Genomic DNA, 25330 nt, shown 5'->3' with positions numbered 1-25330 from the left:
TATCCACTACTAACATATTTTTTTCATATCTTGGATATATATTTTTTATCTTTTTATAATGTGACATTAAAAATACATACAATCCTAAATTTTCACCTTTCTATAACTAACTCCTATTTTTTAACAGCGATTTAATTTATATGGCAAAACAAAGATTGCGGGTCAGCTAGTCTAAATCTGAAATCATAACAATGTCCAAATATTAATAAATTAAGAATAATAATAACTCTCTTTGTGAGCGTGAGGCAAATGATAGTATAATAATAATACTAATATTAATATCTGAATAGAGCTAAAGTATCGGGGTATAATAATTAATTGGGGGGTATAAAAATTTGTTTTAAATCTACTCTCAGATCTACTGAATATACATTTAAAATTTAATCAAAATTGGTATAGCCGTTTCGGAGGAGTATAAACACGAAACCCGTGTCACGAGAAATTTATATATTAGATGAATTGATATTTTATATTTTATGAACGTAGATCCGTCGATAAAGTACACTTAAAAAATAAAATAAAACAAGTTCATGAACTCAACAACAATGGTTGTTGTGCTACTCTTCAATTAATACGGATGTTATTGAAGAGTAGTACAAACCCGATCCGTTCGCGCGACTTACTATCTCAGAGACAGCTGCAAGGCAACATGTTTTTTTTATTTTTAACAGCTACAATTGGTAATTTCTAGTCGGAATTAACTTTATTATTATACTAATTTTGGTACATTATTATACATGTTCAGACTTACAGATTATTATATGAAACTTATTTGTCAATATTATTAAGAAATATAGGTATCTAATTTTTATAGAGAAAATACTTCTATTTCACTAACCATAGGATTAGTAAATAATACGTCAAATGATATTTTATGGCAATACTTATTACGGTTGAATAAAAAATTCAAAATAAACAATATCCCCAAATACAGCACGAGTTCCTAAATTACGTTAGGTTGTCATTGTCCGTCATAGGTAGATATGTCCATATTTTTCATTAATTTTCCTGCTCATAGAGCTTAAATACAGTCCCCCGGGGGACTTGCTCTGAGGCTCCAACCTGCACCCTCTGAGAGGGATGTGGATGACCCTTCATTCATTCGCTAGATAACTGATATGTATACTTAAATACATATTTTTTAATAAATACATACATAATATACATAACAAAGTAACCAGGCCAATACAAACAATTATACGAGATGCTTAGTTAGAGGCACTCCATATATAATCATATGTAATCTACAATCTTCGCATTATCTTCTGGAAGACGCAATGCGTAGATTCTGTTACGGACTATCTTGGACTAAGCATCTCGTATAATTTCAATAGAAATTCACTTAAGGTAATTTCTAAGTATAAGTTTAATTTTATAATCACACTCATGAATTCAAATGTTTTCATCGTGCGGAAGAATCGAACGCGCGACTATTAGAAATAGACCGAGGCCGTTGATAATGAGTAAATGCCTGCGACTTCATCCGCGTGATCTATTGTTGGGTGATATAGATAGATAGATAATAAGGTCAGGAACTATTTACTTCATGTACAGCGTATGATATTTAGTCTCTTATAAAAGTAGACTTTCCCTATATTTGAAATTCTACATATGTATAATTAATTAAAATCACTCTTATACTCGTAACATTATTGAGGATAAAATGCCTCATTAGAAATTTTGTATGTCTTTTTGGCACTTGCGTAAAGTGGGTTATGTGGGACAAGACCGGTGGTCCCAGTTTTTGCACAGGTAAGGACATGCTATCGCCTGGCGTCGAATTCCCACAGGCATTCGGCACTTTGTTTCTCACGGCACTCACCTTTACAAATTGAGTGTGTCACAACTCAACCCCGGCCGCATTATACAAACAAATTGAATTAAACCGTTATTAGTAAGCATACTAAGTAAACGGATTATTTTGTATGATGTGAAAAGGTTGTTATTATTAACGCAAATGTTTTATAGTGCTTGCGGAGCTGGCTGGCTGGAATATAATATTCATAAATGTTTCAAGCTGAAATTCTTACTCAGAAAGATTCTTAAGAGCATCCATTTAATTTCCACTAAGTTTCTAACTCGTGTTAGTGAAGTTTATGATGTAAAATTTATGCAGTATATATCTAGATAATTATTTACAATACTATACTCTTATAACATTATGTTGTTGAAATTTTGAATTATTTTAGAAACAAAAGTGTCTACAGGGTATATATTTACTGGCTCTAAACGTCTTAGTTTAGGTTAAATCGGATACCAAAAATTATGTATACCATAAATGGATTCGAGTAATAGCACTTCGAGGCACTCGCTTTCTACAACTAAGAATTAAAACATGTACTCTGTGAATAGAAAGTAGTTGATATTACAGCTTATCGGTTTATATTCAAAAGTTTCTTATCATAGACTAAAAGTTTAGTTTTCTGGTACTTACATTCTTACGAGTACAGTAAGAAATGTAAGTCAGAAAATGTAAGAAATTGTAGTAATGTAAGAAATGTAAGATATTCCTACATAATTATAATAAAACTAGTTGAACCGTGCAACTTCGTTTGCATCAACTTATTCGACATTTATCATTATATTTCGCCCAATTTTCATAATAACTTTGTAAATAGGCTATTCTGTATAATATATAAGCTATATTACTGTATAGTTTAATTAAAATCCATTTAGTAGTTTTTGCGCGAAAGAGTAACAAACATCCATCCATACTCACAAACTTTCGCGTTTATAATATTAGTAAGCTAGTATAATGTGATTGCGGGCGGTAAACAGAGCGAAATTTTAAATAAAGTTTATGATATCTAACAGAGGGATTATCCTAAGATTTCTTGTAAAAATATACCTATTATAAAATATTAGATTATATTCTATATTTAAAGACCTCAAAAAATAGTAAGATGTGGTTGTTTATTTACATCGGATCATAATTTTTTGACGATTGAATTTAGCTCGACTTAACTTTTTGTTATCATTATAATAATTTTAAACAATCCATAAACATATTCAACTATATACAATCTCGAGTAAAATTCTTAGATTTTCTTCCAATTAATGTGAAATGTTTACGCAATTTGCTCGTCAATAACATATATACGAACAAGTAGATATATCTATGATACAAAATAACGAAATATTTATTTTGCACACACTGTTGTCGAGTTATTAAACATGAAAAATGCAAATATAATAAAAATAACTTTTCTGTTTTTGTTTGTTAAATGGCATTTTTGTTTTCACTCAATTTTAGCATGTATTTTTTATTGAAATAACGATGTATTGAATATACTGTTTGAATAAAAATGTATTCGTCAATTTTATACAAAATATTGCACAGTACCTACTATTTTTTAAAATGAATAATTGAAAATTTTAAAACTATAGTATTAATAGGTACTGTTTATTAAATATGTCAGTGGAAGAACATTTTATATAAGTTTGTTATTCATACGTGGGTAATATTTTATTAATTACTAGCTGTGCTTGCGGTTTCATCCGGGCAAAAATATATATAGGGTAAAATATAGCCTGCGTAATTCTGATGCAAAAGCTATATATACATATATAGTTTCATGAAAATCGGTTCAGTAGTCTTTGCAAGAAAGAGTAACAAACATCCATACTCACAAACTTTGACGTTTATAATATTATTAAGATTTAAGAGTAAACCAGTCTCATTTATTATTTATAGCTGATATTATGTATTAGTCAAATTTTGCTGTAATTAAGGTGTCTTGACAAATTCATTTTAATCATGAAAAAACAGATGACGAAGTGTAAAACTTGAAGTAGATATTGATGTGTATATTTTTTATTTGACATATACCATTAGATATATTTGTCTCAGTACAATAAAATTCTAATTTGTGCTCATACTCATACATATGGATACGTATTCAATACCCAACCACGCCCGAGTCCTGACGCCGTCTCGTATATGTATGTATGGACCTCCACTTTTGCAGCTATTGTATGAATATCCATTCAAGCTGACACACAAAGCCTTTGGACGGATTGAATACTTCCATCAACAATTTTTTCAAAGCTATTCTGTTACGTTCCGGGAATTTGATATAAGTTAAGTAACAACGATTTGAATATCACATAATACACCATGGTAGTCTTTGAAGAATCGCGCTGTAATAGTTTGACAGTATTTGGTGGCCATAAAAATATATTATGAGGCTAGACAACATAATTAATAGGTTATAGAGTTATCCACAGAAAAACGATGGGTAAAAATCCTTATAAATACGTAATAAAGAAACTATCGAGAGGTGATACTCTTAACTTTATATATATATTCATAGCTACATGTAAATTTAAACAGGTACTTTTCCTGGATATGAAAATTTACACAGTTACACAGTGGAGAATTTTCGATGTTGGTAGTTAAAATTGAATCAACAAAACTCTGTCGGGCACAACAAAATTCCAATTTGTGTAGGCTGGTACATATGCAGTTATATTTGTACATGGAATGTATGTACAAATTTAACTGTATCAATATGTATATTCCTTATTCGTTATATAAGTCATAATCCTCATTATCATCATCAGTCCACTGCAGTCCATTGCTGGACGTAGGCCTCTCCTAAGCCATGCCACTGGGCACGATTATTATTAAGTTATAATAATAGCAATAAATACAGAAAATGCTCCCGTTATGAATTCCAATTATTAGTGGAATTTTCTAGTATATTGGATATCATAAAATAATAGAAATTAATAGGATTCCTTAGTGGCGAGAGAAATATGCGAGTTATGTGAGCGTTAATATAGGTAATACGTTTGTAAGGATAGCCTGCAGTTAGTACTGCTAATGAATTTACTCTTGATGACAAAACAATAGGAGCAGAAGATAGAGCTTTAATTAAAAATAATATTATTGCATATAACATTTTTTTTTCGGACTACTCTAATGCTATTGGTGACAGCTGGCCTTTACAGCTTCACCGAGCGATAGGGGACGAGCGCAGATGGCACTCCAAATCCGCGGAAGGACTTATGGAGCGGCTGAAGGCCTACTCCCTCCTGATGGATACGACTTTAGTCTCGGGGCTGCGCTAGGGGTTCGAACCTCGGCTCAGGCCGTCGTATCGTCGCGTATAATATATATATATATATACATTGATCAATTATATTATTTATTCAGGATCAAAGATCTTTTGAAATATTTAGATTAATATTAACTTTGCTGTTTTGATTAAAGGCAAATACACAATCTTAATTTACTTACGATCTTAGGCAGATAAAAGCTAATGAAATATTTAAAATTTAATCTACGACTGTAATATGGAGGATTGATTTAATTTAAATTCTTTAATGTATTATAAAATGTTTAAAGTATTCCAATACATTTTACAATACAATTTATTATATCGTTTCACGATACGCTAATTGTTTAAAGTGGATACTAATTGAAATATTTCAGTTTCGCACGTCAATTTATATACAAAGTGAATATTCGTCATATTAATTTATTATGGTTAATATGTCCAATGATGAATTGGACATATTTAATAAATTAAATTAAAGGATGAAAAACGTTTATATTTTATGAATGTATATTTGTTGATATTTTATACAAATAAGTATAATAAATAAATTATATTACCATTTTCATACATGTTCATATTTTGATATAATGCATGTTATATTTTGGGCTATAAACAATTTACGAATACCAATAGAAATGTATGTGTTCCTTGCATAATGCCCACAGGAACCATTCGTTTAACTTTGGAGCTCAAAGTAAGGGGGCTCGTTGAAAGAGCTAGGTTTCCCCATGGATATAACATTTTACCCATCAAGTACTCATGCACTTTCATTATAATCGCAACACGGCAACGTACCTATCCCGCCTACACTACGCTACCAAGGAACAGGACATTGTTGACTACATCCGGACTAAAAGCAACCTGACATTGAGGGTGACGCAGTTGGAATCGAGCCACAACGCGAGCTTCAAAGCGTTCGTGGCCCGGGTCCCCACCAACATGCTGCCCACCTTCATGAAGGAGGACTATTGGCCGAAGGGGGTGGTCTATCGGCGCTACCATGGCAGATTGCCGTCGTCAGTGCCGTGACCATAGAGACAATTTTATTTACATATTTTATTATTATTTATTATGTATGTTAGTCTATAAGGTATTTATAATATGGGCCATGTAGCCTGAATTAAATGAATAAATAAATTATCGTGTCTCCTAAAATATATTAATTAGAATTAAAATTATATATAGCGTATACGACAATAAATAAATATAGAGTTTTTCTGCCGACTTTGGCATTATACCTTGTTATCAAAATAGAAAGCTTTCACTACTTAAATATACTTAAATATTTGTATTTTTATTTAATAACAGTTCTCGCGGTTTCACTCGCAGTAAATTTCAATATAAAATATAGCCTAAGTGTTATTAGGATGCATAAGCTATATTACTGTAAAGTTAGATCAAAATTTGTTCAGTAGTTTGAGTGAAAGAGTAACAATCATCCATACTTACAAACTTTCGCGTTTATAATATTATATTAATATTCTACATTGATAATATTTGGACATTTTAATTAAATATTAATAAATAATCAATGTAATATCTAATTTCGGTTGATTTCTACATTCAATTTCCTCTATAAACTAAAAAAAAAAATGTTATGACTATTCAAAAGTGCTTCAATATAAGTTTATTTGAATAAATGATTTTCTATTCTATTCTATTCTAAATTAGTTACTTTTCTAACATTTATCAAAAGTAGGTAAATGTACGCGTTGACGATTTGCACAACAATCTGTTTGAAATATAATATTAAGATGCGAAAAACACACATCTAAATCTTATATATTCGAAATACATGTAATAAAATTTATTTTATAGACGTAATTCGAAAATTTAGAATATATTACAGCCACACTAAGTTAACTTCACTTAGTTTGCATCGAGATATTTGACTTATCTTAATATAGCAAAGCATCTCTAACATAAGTTAGATCACTCATCATTTTTTATAATTCCATAAATTTATTTCGAAAATATGCTTTAAGTATCAAATTTCTAGATATCTTTACTACTGGCGAAGATTATTAATTGGCATAGGACTATACAATGTGATTAGAAACATGTAAAACACAGTTAATATTCCTAAAGAAGTAAATAAAAAAAACCTCAGGTTATATTTCAGAAGACTACAATATTATTATAATTAGTTCCAGATTAATATAAGTAAGCTAATTTATATTTTCGACCCCAAACGGTAAGCGTAGATCCTAACAACTGCATTCTAAATTTAAAAAACCAGTAAAAAGTTGCAAACGCAACGGTCGGCGATGCGACGGTTACGATCACAGAGCGTGAAGCAGGACTCCACCTGTTATTATATAGTATCAAATGATTTTGAGCCTTACGACTATACACATAAAATCAAATAGTCGCCGATTACGATTCAATCAAGCACTTTAACGCATGCCGTATGTGATGCGACGTGCTATTCAAATTGGCAATAGCGACACGTCTTTGTAATCCAATATAACGTTTGATATAATAACAAACGAAGTGGCGAAGCAAGGTCTCTACTTGCGTATCGAGAAGGGAAATGGGAAAAAATACAGTTTATAATGAGATATCAAATACAAATTAATAGGTGCAAGGATTCATTGTTATTTTAACAATAACAATGAACGTATTTTTATAGAAATTACTTTTGTGCTCTATATAAGTCGTTTTAAAATGTTTGGAGTGTACTTTCTCTAGTATTCGTAATGATAATTATTATCTACGCTAATATTCAGTGCAAACTGTTTATTCTATTACCTGAATATATGTATAGTTCCAATAAAGCATATTCTATCTAAATATAAGATTAGTCAACTATTCTATCTATCTAATCTATTATTTAATAGATTAGATAGATAGAATAGTTCAGTTCTAACCTAGCTAGCTATAGTAAGAATATTCTTGATAGTTCGGCGCGTGTAAAATTGTTAATGCATCCCGCAGGATATCAATATCGTGTCAAGTTATTTCCCAGTATCTAAACTTCAACATTCAAAGCGATGTAAACTCCCTATAATATTGGAAAATAATAATGTTATACTCATACCCAATTTAGGCCAGGTAATTAATTTTATTCTAAACATTTACATCATTAATATAATGAATGAAAATCAACGTATTGAGTTATGTGATTTCGTTTGCAAATGAAATAAATAATGTTGAAAGTCATAGCTAATTGAAATCTGAATTTATTACACATCAATATTATATTAAAATTAAGAACAAAGTGCTCGCTACCATTTTGGTATTATCGAAAGGGTTTTCTGATAAAGGAGGTAAAAAATCCTTACATAATGTAAAGGCAGTCCGGTCGGCGCTGGACCGTGAATCATCGTAAGGGTTCCGATAAATTTGGATGGAAATAACGAAAACAATGTTCTCTTGGGAAGTCCACCCTGCCGGACCTGCTCCACTAAAGTATAGTGGACTTTGAATATATTTCATACACGATATATAACTAAATTCATAGTTATCTATGAATACATATATAATATCGGTCATCACGTAATAGGTTTTTAGACGAACGCTACTATCAATTCTCATGTAACTAAACAAGACTTCATCAGAAGCAATAGTCGATATAAATATATGTGGTCTAGAATTTTCCACTTTATTATATATTTTTCTAGCGATTTATACTAGTTGCTAGATAGAACAACCTTCCGGCTGATTGTGAGCGAGATAGAACTTAAATCAAATAGAATAGATATCAAATAATATTCCTATGTGCAGAGAATTCAAACTCAAACGCTTCAAAAATGTAAATAAAAATATAGAAGTCATATTTTTTTAAATATTTCATTTCAGTGCTTTATATTGCGTAAACTACATACCATCCAGTATAACACTATGGACGAATAAATGCACATCGATATCACAATATCCATTTGGTTCGTGCACTAACCTGCTAAATGGATAACTTTTAAAGGACAACTTGACTGGACTAGATTGAAAATCGAACGCGTGGCCTCGTTGAGCGTTTCAACAAAACACCACTATACCATTAAAACTGTTAGAAGAATTGTCACACATAACGTTTTCAATTTCTGAAAATACGTTTAATCATCATTGTGATTATAATAATAATTATAGTGCGATAAGGGTTGTCCAATTCTAAGAATAAATTATTCTCATTTGGACAATATATTATTTAAATACATACAATTCTAAATTTTCACCCTTCTAGTGTCAAACCATATTTTTAATAGCGATTTTAATTTATATGGCAAAACTACGTTTGAGGGGTATGCTAGTGATAAATAAATAAGGTGTTTGTTGCCAATGTAGACATCATCTGTATATTCGTATGTTCTCGTACGTTGGTACGTTGTGGGTGGTAGGTAGGTGACAGCTTCAATCATTTCCGCTCACGCTGCTTCATATTGGCCGTATTTTACTCGTTGCAATATGAAAGTCCTACTTCAACGGCTACGCGATGTAATATCCGCGTTATTATGTCTTTCGTAGCTTCTTGTCTATATGATTTTTAAACAGTTATATGTAGAAATTTAAATTAAATTTTAAATTTACGTTATTACGTTCTCTAAAGTTATTTGTAACATATATACAAATAACTTTTGATGTATAAGAACAATAAGAGGGCTCTATTCAAATAAACCTATTGGTGTACTTGCTGTACTGTGATATACTGTATATATATACATTGAAGTGAAAAATCATTGTTTGATTGTAGAATCAAGAAATAAATATAATAGGTTTTTGTTTATTTAGAGCTGTATATTTACTAAAAATCTAATATGAGCCGACTAGGTTTAACTACCTATAAAAAGTCATGTTGAAAGCATATTACTACTTTGCAAGTATATGAACACATATCACCGTCGACTTGCTGAAAATATTCTTGGCCTAACAAAATATCCCAAGTAACATAACTTCCGCCAAGAATACCTATAAGTACCTATAGTTATAGCGTTATCTTTTACGCAAGCAAACGAGGAGGGCAGAGAGAAAAATAAATTGGGAAAACATTTTTACATAAGTGAGGGGTTGAAATAGTTATTAGGGCCGGGTCTTCATGGTTCATTACTTGCCGCGTTAAACAAAATACCGGGTAGTTACTCCAAGAACAGAAAACTATTAAGGCTTTGTTGTTCTGTCCTTCTAAGTAATATTTATACATTTATTGTAATCTTCTTACCAGTAACATTTATAATTAGATCATTACAGTTTTCTTGTTGGCTTTATTATCTTCTATTCGATATTATCCGTTGGAAGCTTAGACGTCAGGGTGGGTGTAGTCACATAGAAATATTATAATTTATATACCTACATATTCATTATATATATGTTCCAATTTCTAGATGAAACGGTGGTAGATATTTGCTCGTATTTATTTTAAACTCGTAGTCTTGGTTAATTTGCGAGACGAAATCTGTCAAAGACAGTTGTCGTTGGCATAACAACATAGGGTTGTACAGAACGCTAACGGGCTCTTTTAAGGAGTTTCCCCCTTGGATTATCAAGCCACTTCAGTCGAGTCGGAATATTATTAGATATAATACAGATAGTATAGCATACTATAGCAATATCAGTGAAGTACATTGTCTAGTTGAGTGCACATGACTCGTAGTCTCATAGTTCGAATGATTAGTAAAAATATTAACAATAGCACTGACCTCTTTATCCAGCTTCGCAACGCGGGTCTTAAGTTGGGCGATTGCGTTCTTGATTGGTTGACCTTCGTACTTCAGGCGACTCACTTCGCTATCTAATTTATCCAGCCTTGCCTCTTGAGTGCGCGCCAATTGTGCTAGATCAGCAGTCTCCACCAAAGCTTGTTTTAGCTGAAAACAACGTTATTGTTACTATTCCATTACGAAATATTCTAAACATTGCCGTGAAACAAAATATATATAATCTTATTTAATAACAACAACTTAGAGGAGGTACTTTTTTAAAATTATGAAAGAGCTCATGAAATAAAGTTACTATAATTTTAATTAAATGTAATAGGTATGACATATAGAAACTTAAGACACATAAAAATCTGAGTTTGACGTGGGAGACGTGAAATTTCTTTCGACGAGAATATTCATTTGTAAATTTTTAATTTTTCTTTATGTTGCGTAGTAAACATATTTTTTCTCAGTACTCGTAGCATAGCTCATTAGCGATCTCAAGTAGTATATTAGTATAGATTTTTATGGGAGGGCTCTTGTTAAAAGTACAAGACGATATTCTTAATAAGTATTGCGTACCACTCATACAGGCCATTAGCAGACTTACAGCATAAATTATTTTTATTGAAATCGTTATTATTACAAAAGGTAAAGTATATACGTACATAATAGAACAATTCTAAGAACTCATTTTGTTTCAAATTGTACATAAAAATATTCCGCAGCCGATTTAAAATATTTACTACTACTGCATTAGATAGGTTGGAAGCAAATTCAGCGTAAATCAGATAAGCCCTATGGAAGTTTAGTTTGTTGTATGTAATCTTGTTTGTTAGTTTCACAACCCGTTGCAGAGTTGTCAGACTTGCGTTATACAATTGTACGTACGTACAACTTGTATCAGTTGTACGTTGCTGTATGTCCAACAATCGGCATTACCATCTCTCCTGATACCAGTAAATTTATATAGTTTGATGAAGTAGATATTACATTGTTTGTTGTTACAGAACAACAAAACCTCTCTACCCTTTCAGACTTTTGATGTAAACATATTGTATTGTTATTTAACTTCACGCTATTAAAATTTATTTGAAACAGTTACAATGTTTTAGTTGAACAGGATATGGATTCAGAGAGGACGGGATAATTGGGATAGTGATAAAAATATATAACGTGTATAAGTGGCCGAAAAGTCCTACATGTCTATATATATATATATTTTTTTACTTTATTTGTATTGACATATAGGTTTAAACATTCCGTGTTTTATCGAAAGAATATTATATATCTATAATAAAACAAGTCTTCCTCAATTCTATCTATCAAGGACAAGCTACCCCTCTTGTAGTAAGAGGACGTCTTTTAATATTATGATAAGTAGATGTACATGTGACGATTGGCTGTCGCGAACTCTTTTCATATAACTTTTTTACAAATTTAGGATTTTAGTATACTTTATATTGTGCTCTCATGATTTTTGTTGCAAATTATTATTATTCTATAGTCACAATATTTCTTGGTCTCACAAATTAAATATTATATACAAAATAATATAGATATAAATGAGAATACCTAAGTAATAATTTACTGAATTACTATATACGCTATTTCATCTATATCGTTAAATAACCTATAAATGACCATGACAGTAACAAGTTTATTCAATTATCTGTTAGACTTAAATTATTGATTTAGGTTTTGTATTTTCCTACGGGAAATGATTTCTCAGAATGAAAAATACCCTGTATATCTATACAAAATGTCCATTTTTAACCGTTAGTTTTTACAAATGACTGATTTAAAAACAGTCTGATCAAAATTCCATGAATTTGTATTTCGATATAGAAATATCCATAAATATACATAAGTATATAAGTGAGTAAATTATTACCAATGCAATTCATAACTAATTTTACTACAAGTTTTTTTTTACTTATCGAAGAAGAAACTAGTGTTTGTAATACAGGCTCGTCCTAGTTTGAATAGTAGTGGTAAATTCTCTGTAATGTAATTTTCATCTTTAATAACACACAGGTTACTATCAAAATTGGCAAAAAAATATGAAAATCCAGAGATATTAATAAGCACTGTTCGTCTGACGAATAATTTTTAGGTTAATAAACACAGGTTCCTTAAATACAAAATTCCTTAACTTGACATTAGCATTTTCGCATATTCAATCAAATAAAGTAAGGTTGAAAATTCCTATTCCATAATTCATGATGACCTCAAGTCAACTTATCAAAGGTCGAGATTGAAGTTAAGTTAATAAGTGTACAGCATTTATGTTAATTCCATGTAACGATCCGCTCTAATCCGATTCTAGTCGGGTTAATTCTAACCTGATGTATCTACATATAGATACCAGATAGTTTGTGCGGGGTTTACTTAGGAATGAACCTTCGAATGCACCCCAAAATAAGAACTCGAAACCGGTGGGCTTTACGATAGAAAACTTTGTTAGGAACCAAATATAAATAGAATGTTTACAATTAGATTAGATTTTGATAATGCCGTTGCATACCCAATGTTACGGATAACCTATTCCGAACATATTAAATTGAAACTTGAAACATCATTAGTATAAAACAAAGTCGCTGTCGCTGATATTCCCTATGTATACTTAAATTTCAAAACTACGTAACGGATTTTGAAGCGGTTTTTTTAATAGATAGAGTGATTCAAAAGGAAGGCTTATATGTAGGGGGAGCTGGACATTGTCGATTATATCCGTACCAAGAGTAACCTGACATTGAGGGTGACGCAGCTGAAGTCGAGTCATAACGCGAGTTTCAAAGCATTTGTGGCCCTGGTCCCCACCGACTTGCTGCTCACCTTTATGAAAGAGGACTACTGGCCGAAAGGTGTGTTATCGGCGCTACCGTGGCAGATTGCCGTCTTCAGTGCCGTGATCACACAGACAATATCAATGTATTAGTTTTAAATATTATATTATATGTAGAAAATGTATATAGAAAAATATTCAGTATATTGATGTTACTTTTTTTTTAATATGGGACTGTATTTAAAATAAAAAAAGTAACACTAACTAGTAATAACTAACTAATTTTAATAGACATAATTTATATAAAGAGCTGTATATATTATCAACATTATATAATATATCTATAGGTAGGAAGGAATAGGTACCTAACTGACTTCAACACTCAAACCTTTTTCATTTCAAACCTTCTGTATGCAAAAATTCGTCTGGAACCGATGGTTCGATTTCGCTTTATTGAATTGAAACTGACAGAAAAGCAATACACGTACATTTACATCGGAATACATTGGGATATCTATTTACATGAATATATAAATATGTATAAACATATTTGCCGTTGATAGAATACTATCTATAGGCGAGATTGAAATTTATTGAAGCATAACCAATTAAACTCATATTTTACGCTAAACCAAAGTAAACTATGAGTGGGTCGTCTGCGAATTAATTGATATTTGGGTATGAATAAAATATAATTTTATTGACAGAGCAATAAAGTGTAATATGGCTTACCTTGTTGCGTATGTCGTGTAGCTCCCGCAATAGTACAGAGTTGTCGATGCTCTTGCGCATGTCTCGCATTTCAGAACGTATCTCGCTCATGGAGGTTTTGGCCCATTGCAGTGTCAGTTGCTCATTACGGTTATAGTTAGTGTATTGCGAGGGAGGATTTTTCCTGCAATAAAAGTTTTTATTACAACCTTGTTTCATAAATTATGCGATGTAACATTTTTATCTTCATTTTCGTATTCCTCGTGAATTGCGGCTAATATTGGTAATTAACCATTAATGTAATATCCAATTTGGGCCACATTAGGTAACTATTAATAAAATAAGACATTATTATATAAAAATAAATATTGAAAATCTCAACTAAATAATATTTGACGGCCTCGATGGTCTAGCGGTTTACTTCCGATTGTTGCAGGTTCGATTCCCCGGTGTAAATATTTATATACAAGAGTAAGATTGTTTGTTTTGGTCTGCGTGTTTTCCACGTACATTATGTATGTTATTACAAAAAAAAATCTAAGTATTTATGTCAGTTGTCTAGCATATGACAAGCTCTGCTTGCCATGGGACTAGATGGCGCTCTGTTAATTGTCCAGGATTATTTATTCTCCGTACAGTGACGGGTTAAGAATATAATGTACGAGGAGTTATTTTCTTTCTATCCATGTAAGAGGTAACAGAGCAACCAACAAAGTAGAGACAAATCTGTGCGGATCAAGAGAAGGAAACTCTAAATAATATACGGCCAACCATGGTCGAGAGACCGTTTCTTAGCTGTGCTACGACAATAGGTTATTATAACGATTGCTGGAAATAATTCCACTGAAATATATTATTCGTTATTCACGAAGACAAATATATATCAATTATCGGATGCTAATATTCTTGATTAAATCATATCTATCTGTATACTGAATACAAATTGACCAAATTGGATCAAGATTATATTTAGATGAGTACGTACCTATTAATAATTTTGCTATGAAAGATAACAAATTCATAATTTCATTATATTTTAACATGAATGTAAATAATGTTGATTGATATTAAAAAATACTCATTTAAAATTCTTTTGAAAATAAATACAACACAGATCATACTATTCATAAGGTCTCATTAGATTTTTTAAATTATATATTTCAATATTACAACACCACAATAGACTATCCAACTTATCAGTGTTGCAACTTAGTACAGTATACATATAAATATATAATTACACAATATAAACATTATAAAAATACAAGATTTTCGATAATATTTTTATGTCAATTTAATTAAAATATCCAAATAACATATTTGTCGTTTTTTTTAATTTATTTAGGTTTACGATTACTGGGATTATATTGTACATTGAACTTTGAACGCTGAATTCCATACCCATACGACGGCCATATATCCATTTATAAAGGGGTAGTTACATGGGTTTTGAGGCGTAAAAACAAACTCATAAAGTATAATAGATGCAGGATGCATCGTTATGCAACGGCGAGCGATCACCACCGTGTCTCCTGCATTCGCGACCCTTCCGGTTTTATTTACTAAATACCATTAAATAATTACTACGTTTGATTAGTATGTATAATTATCTATACATGTAAATATTTGATGACGGTGGTCTAATGGTGTAGCACACCGTAGTACTTCCGATGGCCGCGGGTTCAATCGCACGGCACAAACATTTGTATTCTTGAGTATGATTGTTTATAACGATCTGGTTTCTCTGTACCTATGTATTGTACTATATGTATTTACGAAAACAATATCTATGTATTTGTATCAGTCAGCTAGTATTCATAACACAATCTTTAGCTAGCTTAACTTGGGTCTAGATGGCGCTGTCTGAATTGTCCTGAGATTATTATTATTATTTGTGTAAAAGAGCACTTAAATGTAATAATACAGCGAAATGTATAGGTACCTACGCATCAGGACGAATCGGCGTAGCATGAAATTGACACGAATTCGTTTAGTATGTACACCTGAAGAGAAGAGGGTCAATCTGTTACCATGAGCAATGGAGGTCATGAAGACGTATAACAATTAGGGTTACCTTATCAAAACATATTTAAATTTACCAAATTTAAAAGCGTGAACAAAATATTGCTTAATGTCTAAATAATTTCGAATTATATAAACAATCTAATTTATTTAGTATGTTAGAAGATATCATAAACGTATTTTATAATACTTAAAATCATGTTTGATTTCGTAATTCATAATTAATAAAATATGTTTATTCTTTAATACAAATAAGTTTCTAGATTTTAAATGTATTAAGCCGTCATATTCAATACCCAATCAAATATTTAAACATTTTGTAAATGTATAAAGATTATTAAATAGACTTATGTGTGATTAATAATTTATTCATTGAGCTATTCGTGGCTCAGCGTTGCTTAAGCCGAGTAGTTTTATTTAGGATTATAACTTCCTTTATCGCTAATATTTGCTCAGCTCTTAAGTAAAAAGTTTACATAATCATATGAAAATATTGAAATTTATTATATGATGTGAGTAAGTTAGCAAGAGAAGATTAATATTGTAAAAGTTATTATTTCCTTTACTAATGAACCGTTGGTTTCTAAATTTAAAAAAAAAGTCAATTCGCGAGTCCTAGAATATACACACTAAAATAAATTATAATTGAAATCTCTTTTGGTTTTAAATTTATTTGATAAATTATGGCAACATAAATAGTTAAGTAATTGAAAAAAGAAGTACCCGCCTCTTGTCATCTAACCTACAAAGCAAAGAAATCCATTTTTATATGACTTCATTGTCAATACTGTAAGGACGTTCTAGTAGTATCTACCTGGTCATTAATAGCTGTCTTGTATTTTGTCTGTCCTGTAATAGTTTGGCTGAAAGGAAATTACCAGGGTCATGAAAATATTTATTTAAAAAAAAACGATAACTAATTGGATATGTATGTTGCCTACGAATAGATATAAATGTATCCGTCGAAGGAGTACATCCCTTTATTGATATTACCTCTAGGAAATACCATATGGAATAGAAAACTAAAACAATAGGTACGAGGTGTCTCGCGGCAGTTGTATGTATGTTGTTGTTGTATGTATGTATGACACGGGAATGACGTTGATACTTATTTCTCTATTTATAACTCCTTATCATTAGATTCACATCGCAACTTTACTAAACGACGTGCAAATTGCGTTTATTTGGAAATAGAACTGTGTGTCTGTGCATTTCCAATCATCTATCAATGCGGTTATTTCAAACTGTACCTGCAAATCTATTTAGATCCGGATCGATCGGCTCGATACGTCGGATCCTGACAAGCTAAGGTTAGTTGGATTAGTTCTGTGTAACGAAAATAGAGAAATTAAAAGCATTATATCCACTTCATATATCAGCTAGTTCGGATCCAGTACTAAAATACTATCGTAACAGGTACTATTTATATTTTATTAATAACGATACGAACTAACGGGTTTAATTTCTCAGTTTAGTTATATGTGCTTCATAAACTAAAGTTTGTGGCAGTGTTTAAATAAATATTGAGTGTATATTAATAATCACTTTATATTTTATCGCTTCCACTGACTAAAGATATCGGTAAAGATATTTTATCAGCCCATTAGCACCGTACCTTCTAAGATCAATATTTATTTTGATATCGATATGTGTATCTACATATCTACACATCTACAGTTTCCTTTTCTGATAATTTAAATAATTTACACAATGACCTTTTAATGTAAATATTAAAAAAAAGAATATAGAAATTGTTTTTATATCTAAAAAACTTCAATTTTGAGACAATTATAAAATGTACAAATATACAAAAAAATATTAAAATCATTACAATTTACATCCAAAATTGATTGATTACACAATTAAAAACTATTTATAAATCCAGTAGGATACAATATGTACTACAATTGGTGGTTTTTAAATGGTATAAATAAAGACATATTTGTTACTGCGGTAAAATGGTAACAGTCGAATTGCAGCCCTTAGGTACATGGCAGGTTATATTCTATTTCAAGGTGATATGGGAAGAACCGCTGTCTTTCAGACTAATTGGGTTCGACAAGAGTATTCGATAACGATTATAACAAGCTATTATTATGTATATAATATACATACATACCTACAGGTAAGTAATATACATATAGGCCTTGGTGGTCTAGCGGACACCGCTTTTCTGATGGTCGCGGGTTCGATTCCTCGCACGGTACAAACATTTGTATTTTTATGTATCCATACATATAAATAAAATTGGAGTGTCTGTTTGTAATATTGAAATAACCGGTTTTTACTACATGCATATATATATAATTACGGTACATACACCAAAATAACATATTTTACAATTTTTGTCTGTCTGTTTGTTCCGGCTAATCTCTGAAATGGCTGGACCGATTTTGACCGGACTTTTTTTAGCAGGTAACTGATGTAATAAGGAGGAACTTATGCTACTTTTATTTTAGAAAAATAAAGTTAAATTCCACGCGGACGAAGTCGCTATGTTAATTCACCGGAGTTATTATTATTATTACATTAAAAGTAATTTTATTATACAAATAAGTATTAAAAACAAAAATGTATTCTGGTGGATATATTGTAAGTTACATTTTCGAATATTTCTAAAAAGACTGAAACTAAAGAACAAAGTGGCGTTGCTCAGCCGTCGAGGTAATTAAGCTGGCTAGTTTCAACTAGTACCTATGTGGAATACGATACTGTAACAACCCATTATCGTCCCACTGTTGTAAACGGATAATTCTCCATAGAAGGATATTATCCTATATATTATATCTACACTTGTTAAGAATAACATTTAACATATAAGTGAATTACTATTCAACTTAGAATATGATATTATTTCGAGATTCCCATCTGGTCCACTATATACATACGTATATTTGATAAAAAAATCCAAATAAATTTACATGATCTTTGTATTATATAAAAATCAAACATTACGTATTTTCATGCGAGATAAACTCCTAAATTACTTAACTAATATTTTTTATTTTTGACTCGCTGCGTGTAAGAAGGTCCAAATTTAAAGTAGATAGTTTTTATTGACCTCAGTATACTACTGTAACATATAGCAGGACTACGATAGTCATTTACTGTATTATTATTACTAATTAATTTCTATGCCCGTAATAAATTCTATATTTAATTAATATTACAGGTAACAAATCTTGTTTTCTAATATATTATACAACGTAGAAAGTGACACAAATGTATCAATTAATTAAAAATAGAAGCCCGTCAGCAATTAGTGTAGCTTTAATGTGGTTACCAAACCGAACGAAATAAATACGAACAATAAGTATAAGGTAAGGGACGTAACTCCCTCGGCAATTGCAAAAAAATATATCATGAAAATTTCGATTAAATAAACAAAGGGAAAAGGAATGCGCAGTAAACGAAAGCTGTGTTATTGCAAAACGCGACTAAGCCAAGCGGCACGATTTGATATTGCAGCTTTATTATCTAAAAGGTTTTATATTTAAATAGCTTTTACCAGCGGCATTACTTCTTTACTGACCGCTAGATGGCGCTGAAGTATCAAAATGATAAAAAAAAATTGTTCTATTTATATATGTAGTTAGTAAAGTATCTTATGTTCATTGTAATATCTCCAAAAAAAATGTGCGCAACTTCATGATGATCGACGACAAACATCGCCACTTTCACATTTATAATATTATTAAGAATGTTTATTATTTATTCTTATAAATAAGACGTTATTATTAAATATTATATTATCTTAGACGATATTTGACGACCTCGATGGTCTAGCGGTCTAGTACACCGCTTTATGTCCGATGGTCGCGGGTTCGATTCCTCGCACGGCACAAACATTTCATTCATGAGTATGATTGTTTGTATCGGGTTGAGTTTACTATGTATAATATGTATGTATTTACGAAAAAAAAATTATCTATGTATTTGTATCAGTTGTCTAGTACCCGTAACACAAGCTTTAGCTAGCTTAACTTAGGTCTAGATGGCGCTGTGTGAATTGTTCTGAGATTATTATTATTAAATAATAATGGCAAACAACCAACTTGTTTGCATCTCATTGTAAGTGGCAACTAGACACATAGCCTAGATATGTATATACATGGATAGTATTACATAATGTCCGTGGTATCACTCCTGTATTCTCATCTCACACTCATCTCAGAGGGCTAAGATGTCATGCCTCTTATCCTGCAACTTCATTCACTCTTCAACTAAATTCAGCTTTTAAAGTAAGCTGTGGAACAGGTAAGACTGAGATAACCAACTTTTTACAAAGTTATTACACTGGTTTATCTACATAGACTGGTCTGATTTTGTATCTAAAAATAATAACAGTAGGTACAATGACAGAAAATAAACTAGACTGTAAATGATGGTTTTACAATAATTAAATCGACATTTGTAATTGCTACTAATTACCAGAACTTTTACTTTAAAAAATTATATGTGATTTAGGTCTAAATTCATAAATCATACACACTTAGTCATATTCTTCGACGGGTGCTTTAGAACCCATAATTATAATGAATATAGTATAAAAACTTAATGTAAAACCGTAAATTATTCATGATTTGATTTAGAAAATGTATCAGTGACAAACATTCTAAAAATTAACAAATTAAGAAGAAAGAAGACAAAATAAGTTTGTTACAATTCATGTCATTAATTTACTTATGTCATTTTGGATCGACAAATTGTTTACCATATGACTCCAGTAAATATTATAGACAAGAGCGTACAAATACAAAAACCATAAATTTGTAATTAGTATTATTTTTATTTTTCATGGAGTCATATTTATTTGCGATAATATCTAATTATTATTATTATTATAAACGCGAAATTTTTGTGAGTATGGATGGATGTTTGTTACTCTTTCACGCAATAACTACCGAATGGATTTTAGTGAATCTTTGTAGTAATATACACCAGAATAACACAAAGGCTTTAATTTAAAAAAATATTATATAAATGGGCGAAATATAACAATAAATGTTAATTAAGTGTGATGCATACAATTTATGCAGACACAATTTAAAAACAAATAAACTATTTTACATCCTACATACATCCTAACCTAATGTTACATGTTTTGCCCCAAAGATTCTAAAGCATACCAAAATACATAACTGAAAAACATTAAGGTCAAGCGCTCGTGTCTTTGATAGTCTGGCAAAAACGTTAAATTTATTTGAGATTTAGAGACAAGTCACTCCAATTTGCTGTCATATGTCGTCTAATAGGATGGTAGAGTAAAGTTTAGATATTAATCTCAGTTCAGCTCAATCAACAGACTATGAACGTGGTAAACCAGTAGCGTGGCAGACACAGTCGTAATAGGCAATCGTCTGCTTAAACAGGTTTTGTGTAATTTAGGTTTCATCAAAAATATCTTACTACTTATGACATAAATTCTTTTACATTTTCTCTGGTCCTCTAATTATTCAAGATTTCAAAGATAAATCTTTAACGGCTTGATCCCGATGTTCTGTTTACATTAATAGTACAGGATGTCAATACACCTTTTGCTCATACAAAATATATACCCATCGGGGGTGCGCTCCGAGTGACCGTATGGTATCCACCCTTATGTATCGCCAATGCATTTAGCTTCAGATATATCTTATTATTATTAATATAATCAAACGCGAAAGTTTGTGAATATGCATGGATGTTTGTTCATCTTTCACGAATAAACTACTGAACGATTTTAATTATATTAATGATGACTTTTCCATAACATAGCTTATATATAGATCAGAATAACACATAGGCTATAAATTTCGCGCCTATGAAACCGTGGGCACAGGTAGTTAATTATAAATACGTCCATAGACAGAATCCGAAATAGCTTTGTGTCAATCATACTTCGTATCTGATACTGAGGTCAATCAGTAAATATAAATAATAGACCTTTACACGGTAGACTTTTGGGTTTATAGTTAGCACAATGAATTTAATAATCGTTTTATCTAATATTTCAAAACCCGTCATGTTATTTTAATTTTATACTAAGCTCCAGTATATAGGTAGAACTAAAACAGTTTTGTATAATGAAATAGCTAAGAGATATTACATAGTTTTTCAATAGTCTTAAACTAATCCTTTATTCAGTATGGCCTTAAAATACAGCTTATTAAATATTAGGAACATTAAATAACGATTAAGTTATTATAAATAGATATTCTTATAAATACAAATATTGTTATAGAAAAGAAAAAGATCGAAAGAAGAGAGCATGTGTCAAACAGTTACACTAACAAAGTTAATAAGATATTTTAATGAAAATACCTACTATGCTACCTCTCGTGTTAGTCCTATATTAATTTAGTAATGATTGATAGTTATTGGTTTATTTTAATTAAATTTGAAGTTACAATTATATGTCTTCGACGTAGTAGTTCGTTACATCTTTTCGTAAGATGTAGTATAATTTCTACAACTCCATATGTAATTATTGTTCTGGTTATTGTACACCAAAATGCTCGATGAAAAACATACACTGCAATTTTATTTTAGCGTATCATCCACGATTGACATGCTACAACGCGATTTAATATCCGACAGGGCAGGCCGTCTGTCGGGTTTTCACAAATTGGCATATGACAAGCCTACCAGGCTTGTAAGCCAAAATGATTGTTCAAAATATTTGCTTGTTTCAAATTGTACTCAACACTGATAGAAAGGAGTACCTGCCTATATTATACGGTAGGTCAGTCTAGTGTTGAAAAAAAAGTTCATAAATCTAATTCTATGAGTACCTAATATTATGTAGTAGTAGCACACTACTACATAATACTTAATACATAAAAATTACTTATAGCTAAAAAATCGATAATTAAACATTCATCTACAGCCCGAACGTACGCCTCAAAATTATACGTTTTTAAAAATAACAAGTATTACTAAACGGCATACTTCAATGGCATTGTGCGGGTTGATCCACTTCAAATAATTCAATAATATTTTAAAGGTTTTATAAGTATATCTAACTTCAATATCTTTAAATATAAAAAAATTTTTAGGCACCTTACTATATAACTATGTAACATTATGTTATCTGTGATATAACTTAACTCTTTGTCAATTAACTTTATTACTGTTTGGTACAATTTCCTGTGTAAAGACGATAATTTACTTCCTACAGACATTAAATGGAATTGTAAAACGGCAGTTTTTTTTATAGCGGTTGTAATCCCGCGGCGAGGAGGCTTCGCTACGGTGGCATTATTAAAATTAACAATTTTGGGGAGCCGCCGAATTGCTTTTTTCAGAAAGTTTAAGTGTATAAATTATACGTTATTGGACTGTATTCAGTGTGACAAAATAATGAGTATGGCACGTAAATTCTACAGTTGTCTCGACGTACCGCACGTGCCTGAATATTGAAACTTACTCAGCGACTTTTTAACACCCAAATAAAGCAAACATTCAATGATATAGTATTTCAATTTTACAATTTCGAATACGCGTTGGAAAATCCATTATAGAATTTTAAACTTTATGTATTTTTTTCGTTCTCGGCGGTACGCAAAAATTAATTTGTATACCATATAAAATAATTATTGAAAATTTTGAAGCGAAATAATTTTATTTCACATTCCGAGAGTATTAAATGCTATTAATATTTTTGATAGATATTCTTTTATTAAATATGTTTACGTGGCTAGTTATAAAATCGAAGTTTCGAATTTATAGCAACAGAATAATTAGAAAGGTTACTTAATAAAAGGAAATTTACTAATTTGGAGTTATAATTTTTTTCTAATAATTAAGTTATAGTATTTTCTAAACGTACAAAGTAAATATAATAAAACTTGTAAGTGTAACAGTATCAAGTCATTATTAATAGAAGCCTTAGTTGGACCACAAAGTACCAACGGCAGATGTGAAGGAGCCACGTTTTTGTACCTGGTTTGGAATTTAAAAAATAACAATCCGAAGATTGATAATGGTTCTTATTGTAACATCATTAAAGATTCTATTCGCGATGCTTTACAGGTAGAAAAATATTTTGTTGGCCATATGCCGACGAATTGAAACGACCGTCATTAGAAATAGCACCTGCCTTTTGTGATAGGCATTAGGGAGGTTGAATAATGTTTGGCCCAGTGATATTTTGTCCCTGTTTAGACCCTTGCATATGCCCCTCGTTCGTTGGAGAGTGGAAAATATTAATTTAAATTGTACAACAGGTAGTCAATAAGGTAGTCGAAGCCGACATTCTCGAATATTTTAAATTAAATTTTACTACAATCTGTTCCGACACTCGAATAAGATGTAAAAAAGAATATTGAAATTGCGGACAAAAAAATGTTTTTTTCTAAAGATATTAAAACCTGAGCTACACATATATTTTAAAGTAAATTAAAATACACAATATAGCAAATAGATAATAAGGTAGAAATTAATTTAGATTATTTCTCTAATAGTGGAGAATATATAATTTCTCCAATAGTGGAGAAGACATAATCTGTTCCGACACGCGAATAAGATGTAAAGAGAATATTGAAATGGTGGTAAAAAGTGTTTTTTTTTTAAGATATTAAGGAGCTACAGATAAATTTAAAATTAAATTAAAATACATAATAATGTATAGAATAGTTAAAATTATTTCTCCACTATTACTTCTCATTCCACTACACAACTCATTGCTTTGACTTACATACATACAAATATATTTCCAGACGACTGATATCTTATATATTTTAAACACAAAGATTATAATAAAAAGTCTACACAAATAACAAATAAGCCGATAGTCTACCTGACGGAAGAGAAGCGCCGTGCCGTGTCTCCATTAAAAATGCATAATACCGCAAACATCTTAGAATAAGTAGTTGTGGCTGGTAAAGAAATACCTATTACCAAACAATTCATTATCATAATTACATAGTATAAAATGTGATTCAAAAGGAAGGTTTATATATATGTATATAATACATGTACACCCGGGGCGAGTAGCTAGTGTATTAAACACTAGCTACTCGCCCCGGATTTCTCTACGTATATGCCTGCCAGCCGATTGGATATTCCTTCGCTCACTTTACAACCTAGTTTCGAGTGTTTCGACGTAAATAGCTTCTTCGGTCATAATTCGACAC

General features: G+C 30.8%; 1 protein-coding gene across 1 annotated transcript in view; it reads right to left on the bottom strand.

The window, feature by feature from the left end:
* LOC131853123 (protein scabrous-like) overlaps window positions 1-25330 on the bottom strand; it is a 48016-nt gene that overhangs the window by 11775 nt on the left and 10911 nt on the right. Inside the window, exons 2-3 of the mRNA XM_059203937.1 lie at window positions 14214-14376; window positions 10694-10861 (exon numbers count right to left, since the gene is read on the bottom strand). Coding sequence (XP_059059920.1) covers window positions 10694-10861; window positions 14214-14376 — 331 coding nt within the window. The remainder of the gene's footprint in view (window positions 1-10693; window positions 10862-14213; window positions 14377-25330) is intronic.

This window comes from Achroia grisella, unplaced genomic scaffold (genome assembly GCF_030625045.1).
Source record: "Achroia grisella isolate CSIRO2021 unplaced genomic scaffold, CSIRO_AGI_Agris_v1 utg874, whole genome shotgun sequence".
NCBI lineage: Eukaryota > Metazoa > Arthropoda > Insecta > Lepidoptera > Pyralidae > Achroia > Achroia grisella.
The sequence above is the reverse complement of the archived record's forward strand: the minus strand, read 5'-3'. Positions and strand labels throughout refer to the sequence as shown.